Source organism: Arachis hypogaea, chromosome 13 (genome assembly GCF_003086295.3).
Source record: "Arachis hypogaea cultivar Tifrunner chromosome 13, arahy.Tifrunner.gnm2.J5K5, whole genome shotgun sequence".
NCBI classification, from domain to species: domain Eukaryota; kingdom Viridiplantae; phylum Streptophyta; class Magnoliopsida; order Fabales; family Fabaceae; genus Arachis; species Arachis hypogaea.
Genome location: NC_092048.1, coordinates 15,004,907 through 15,010,011, shown reverse-complemented (window position 1 = coordinate 15,010,011; position 5,105 = coordinate 15,004,907). Strand labels below are relative to the sequence as shown.

Here is a 5,105-nt window from a genome sequence, read left to right as displayed (position 1 = left end):
CCAATAATAATTAATTATTATATTTTAAACACATGTATAAGGAGACACATCTAGAAAATACATCTATAAAGACACTTCTATTAAACACAGCTATAAAAAAGATATTTTTATTAGACATATCCGCAAAGACACTTTCATTAAACACAGTCATTAACAAGGGTTGGCAGAAGTTGGTAGAAATACTGCTGGTACCATAACGGGATTGTAAAATTTATCATTGTAATTATTGTGCACTGCTTATTATTCTAATTTTTTATAATATGTATTATTGTTCTGGATAGAAATGATAAATTAAATAAAAAATTAATTATAAATAATAATAAAAATATAACTTGTAAAAAATTAGAACCTAAAACAATAATAAAAATAAAATTACTGAGAGTACTTAAAAAATACTAAATATGTTATTTATTTTATATATTATTTTTAATTAATAAATAAATATTAATTTTTATTATAAAAAAATACTTAAAAGTTGTCTATTTTTTTATGTTATTTTTAATTTCATAAATAAATATTAATTTTTATTATAAAAAATACTTAAAAGTTGTCTATTTTTTTATGTTATTTTTAATTTCATAAATAAATATTAATTTTTATTATAAAAATACTATATAAAAAAGATTAAATATATTTAAAAAATTTTAAATTATCAAGAGAATTTAAATTAGACACTTGGTTTCCAAATTTTTATTTTTTAGAAATCTTAGAAAATTATTTTTGTCACACAAATTAATCTCTATTGTTTCCAATCAAATTTTTAATATGTATATTAGATGATAAAAACTTGTTGAAGATTAAAGTATCCAATCTAAGTTTCTTTAAAAATCAATTTGGTTTTTTTTTTTCTTAAATTTTTTATAGGAACGCTCGTGTATATGAAAAATGGATAATAATAGTTACCACATTTTTCTATCAAACACAACCTAAAAAGCAGTTTTTCTTAAGTTAGAGTTACCATGATCACAGAAACCTAACTCAATGACCTGTGTTTTTCTACTCAGTTTTGTTTTTGTCATTGTGATAGTGAAAACATATGACATCCTGACAAATTTAGTGATCTTTTGCTATTTCATAGTACAACATGTCATCCATTAATAAACTATTGTGAAGTTTTACATCATAATTCAAGCAGGATATCAATTCCCTCTACAGCAGCTTAGTAGGTCACTAAATAACAAAATGCTTCCTTCTAGCACAAACGGATCTATATATCTAATCGCATATAAACATAACAAAATGACAATTAGCAAGACACTAAACCTGAATAGCAAAAGCAGCTGATCATGATACATCTTCATGATAAAGATGGAGTCCTAGGCCAAAGCGTGCACAAGCTCTACGAAAAGCCATTGCTTCTGCCTTCTGTACAGGATCTCCATAACTTGTGTCATCTATTGAAGCAGTACCAGTTGATTCTCTAAATATCTATAGAAACCAGGATTGAAGAAGGAAAAAACAAAATCAAAACAGGATCACCATACATAGAACATTATAATTTCAGCAAAAAGACCATAGCATATAACACTATAATTTCAGCGAAAAAATCAAAACAGAAATTCTCATTACTCCCAACAGAAAATAATTTCAACAAAAAGACCAAAAAAAAAAAATATTTTTTCAGATAATCGCTTCCTTTTCATAACACAATTTAGGTCCAAACACAAGAACACAGAGCACTTCATAGGAAAATGATAAGTACTCCCATTTTTTATAATGTCACTTCTCACATGAATTTTTTGCATTGTATGTTTGTATGAATTTGTAGAAAGAGTGGCATTATCAAAATAGTTGATTCGTTTCCCCAATTCATAACCTAGTTAAAGTGAGTCTTTAATTGCACTTGCACATTTAAAAAAGGGAACATAGTGATAGTGATGAATTGAGTAGCAATGAAAATTACATACAAGTGGTAACATAATCTAATAGCGGCTAATATGATTGAATGCATGATGAAGTTGGTACCTCAGCATCAGTGCCATAGAGGGTAATGCGGTAGACAACAGAGACAGACTTGGCGTCGGCGGAGTAGGAGATGTTGCGAACTTCACCAGACCACTCTATCACAAATGAAAAATCAGAAAACCTTAGAAAAACTCAAAAGCAAAAGGGGAAATAAATAGATAGGTGGGTACCTGGAGCGTGTAAGTTTAAAATGCGGTTGACAGTGTGCCTGCAAAACACAAGAAGAATATATATCAGCTATGCATATGAGCTACAGAGAGAGACAGAGAGAGACGCACCAGGGAATGTATCGGATGGCAAATCCGTCGGACTCAACACGGGTTTTGACGAGAGAATCGGGGACTTTCTTATTAAGCTCCTTCAGTATCTCCGAGAGCGGCCTACAGATCCCCGAAGTGGGAGCAGCATCCTCACCTTCACCGCGGTCATCTGTCGTAGCAGCAGAGGCAGTGCTTGCCTTCGAATAAAGCCGATAACTGCTTCCTTCTACCTTCCAACTCCACCCAAGCAACGCTCTCCTACTCAGGTATTTCAAATTCGCCATTCTCATTTCTTCCTAGGGTTTCTCTCTTTTTTTCGTTTGGTCAACCATATGGTCTGAACATGGACTTATTACTTCATTTTATCTAGCTAATTTGGGCCTCCTTCGGCCCTTTCCCACTTTATGATGCCAAAAACAAAGGTTTAATCCAAGAAATATAAAATCATAAACCATTATAAAAATTGCATCAAGTTTTATTCAATTAAAAAAAAGGTAATACATTGAGTATTTTGATTTAATTAGGTCTATGTCTCAATGAGCTGTAATGTAATTCATGTGGCATTTGCTCTGAAATTAAAAATATTTAGTCTTTCATGTTGAAGTACAATGGTATTTGTACTCCTATGCAGTGTGACAAAAAAAAATCTTTTCATGTGTTCAGAAAAAAAAAACTTTTCAAGTGATTATATAATATAACAAAAAAAAATTTAAAGTATAATCTTTATTGGTAGCTTTAGTTATTTTGAATTTATTTAAATATTTTAAATTTTTAATATATTTCTCTATTTAAGTCTTACATTTTAAAACATTTTACCATTAGAACATTTTTCTAATTTTAAAATCACTATTCTATGATTCAAAATATTCTTATTAGAGTACTCATTTATTCATTCCTATTCCTAAAATATTCCATATAAAATTGGAAAATAATAAAGGCTTAAGAATAATTTATAAACATCAGTACTATAAAATATATCATTTACTTAGATAACGGTACATTTTTTTATTTTCCATAGATAATAATAAAAGTAGGGAGTAGTTGTCCACTTGTCCAGAGAACTAAAGTTGAGCCATTTGTTGCAGATTAATAGGATAAGCATCATTAACAGGACCATTCACAACTCTCCAAGCATAGACATACACTGCAGATTGTGATGGATTGAAGGCATCCCAATATAGATACTGGTTTCTTGACACACATGGAGCTAAAAAAGGGAGACATGTTATTTGGCCTTGATACATTCCAAGTCCACAACAAGCTCTGTCAATGACACTAAAGGCTACAAAAATGAACATTCCAATCATCCGATTAGTTTGACTTCATTACCATCAATGAAATATTGTTTGACAAAGATATTAAAGTGTAGCTTACAATAAGCTGCAGGGTTATTTAACATGTCCCCAAAGATGCCGTAAGTGTTACCATACACAAACATGGAATCAGGACGGTTTCTATTCAGCTGATCCACCATTGATCTTAGCCCTTGGTTGAAGGTTCCAACCATTTGATTAACAATGTCTAAGCACCTTCCCAACGGGGCTAAACCGCGAGCTCGTTGGTTAGGAGTGCAACCAAGTGGTCCAACTCCCGCTAAGAAGAACTTCCTTAGTCCTAAGCTATATAAAGCCTAATGCAGAACATATCCACACATTATTAAAGCAATAGTTGAAATAATTCTTTGAATACACAACTAATTAATTAATACAACAATGTTATAATGAGATAATTACCAGCATATTTCGAATATGGGAATTAACGAGAAGATTACCAAACTGTTGAGTAGTGTAATTAGAGCTAGAGCCATATAAGCCAGGAAGGAGGTAGTTATTGATATAGTCATTGTTTCCCGTGACTACAATTACAATAGACTTAGCTAAATACTGTCTTAATGTGTCTGCATCCATCATTGTTCTAAGCTGATTTAATGTGGTCTGGAAGTTCAGTACTTGCTGGCTTAAGCTATACCGCTCACCCTGCATTACCAAATTAAATTAAGAGCTCAAAATGGTTATAACAGTTAAGTTTGTAAATAATTAAATTACAGACATAGTGTCTGCCTGACTCTTCAAGAATGCCACCATTAGCTGATGCAAAATTGACTCCATTAATTATTGCACGACCAGTTGTGGTAGGATCTGCAAAGGGTGGAGGAGAAGGAACACCCAACAAATTCGCTGCAAAAACAGTTTGTTAAAAAAAATGATTAAGCTCTTGCTTTCTGACTCTACTAACATTCTAATTTTAAAGGAGTTATAATTATTACCAAGGAAGTCAATTAAAGATCTGCCATTAGAGAAACGTCCAGTTGGGCCCTTGGAATAGTCAATGCCGTAGGGATAGAAATTAGCCCTTGAAAGGGTCCTGAGGAAGTTATTATTGCCAACTTCAACCAATGAATCTCCAAAAATAAACAGAGCTGGAATCCTTTGTGACTTCACTTGTGCCACTCCATGCCACCATAACAGCACCACAATTGCCACTGTGGCAGAACTTTTTACACTAGCACCACTGTATTTCCAACTACCACCTCTCACTTCCCTCATTGTTAACATATACGAGACCTAGAACAGAGGTGGTTCAGTTATATATATGATTCAAGGTTGATGAAATCATATGCATTGGTTCACATTTTTCTTGATCCATCTCATAAAAACTAAAGCAATAATACAAGGCGGCAAGTAGTGTGCTTTATCCGGCTTTTAGTTGTCTTTATTTATTTATTTATTTTGGACGCTTTCTTCTTATGACGGCAGCAATTGAGTTTTGGTGTATACTTTTAAGTTCCTTAATTTTCATGCATGTTGCCTAACCTCCTGCCAAAAGTTTTGGTCCAATGTAGGTAACTGAAGCTACGTGTGAAATGGCAGGAACTAAGAT

At 32.1% G+C, this 5,105-nt stretch overlaps 2 protein-coding genes across 2 annotated transcripts; both read right to left on the bottom strand.

Annotated features, from left to right (window-relative positions):
* Positions 1-1,042: 1,042 nt before the first annotated feature.
* On the bottom strand, positions 1,043-2,656 carry LOC112737411 (DNA repair RAD52-like protein 1, mitochondrial). Its single transcript, XM_025787312.3, has 4 exons — positions 2,244-2,656; positions 2,136-2,173; positions 1,966-2,060; positions 1,043-1,428 (listed from the first exon to the last, which is right to left on the bottom strand). Exons 1-4 carry the CDS (start codon positions 2,513-2,515, stop codon positions 1,285-1,287), a joined length of 549 nt encoding a protein of 182 aa, XP_025643097.1. The 5' UTR covers positions 2,516-2,656; the 3' UTR covers positions 1,043-1,284.
* Positions 2,657-3,171: 515 nt separating this feature from the next.
* LOC112737410 (GDSL esterase/lipase At1g71250) lies at positions 3,172-4,857 on the bottom strand. The gene is made up of 5 exons (XM_025787311.3): positions 4,492-4,857; positions 4,275-4,402; positions 3,959-4,201; positions 3,600-3,855; positions 3,172-3,507 (listed from the first exon to the last, which is right to left on the bottom strand). The coding sequence occupies exons 1-5, from the start codon at positions 4,778-4,780 to the stop codon at positions 3,287-3,289; spliced, it is 1,137 nt and encodes a 378-aa protein (XP_025643096.1). The 5' UTR covers positions 4,781-4,857; the 3' UTR covers positions 3,172-3,286.
* Positions 4,858-5,105: the final 248 nt, after the last annotated feature.

Bases quoted from the DNA above. Each gene is read 5' to 3' on its own strand.
- LOC112737410 (XM_025787311.3), bottom strand. From the start codon at position 4,780: ATGTTAACAATGAGGGAAGTGAGAGGTGGTAGTTGGAAATACAGTGGT. The intron at 4,403-4,491 runs GTAATAATTATA...CTGTTTTTGCAG, and splicing joins ATCTTTAATTGACTTCCTTG to CGAATTTGTTGGGTGTTCCT. The intron at 3,856-3,958 runs GTAATTATCTCA...GTTCTGCATTAG, and splicing joins CCCATATTCGAAATATGCTG to GCTTTATATAGCTTAGGACT.
- LOC112737411 (XM_025787312.3), bottom strand. From the start codon at position 2,515: ATGAGAATGGCGAATTTGAAATACCTGAGTAGGAGAGCGTTGCTTGGG. The intron at 2,174-2,243 runs GTGCGTCTCTCT...TGTGTTTTGCAG, and splicing joins GCCATCCGATACATTCCCTG to GCACACTGTCAACCGCATTT. The intron at 1,429-1,965 runs GTACCAACTTCA...TGGTTTCTATAG, and splicing joins TCTATGGCACTGATGCTGAG to ATATTTAGAGAATCAACTGG.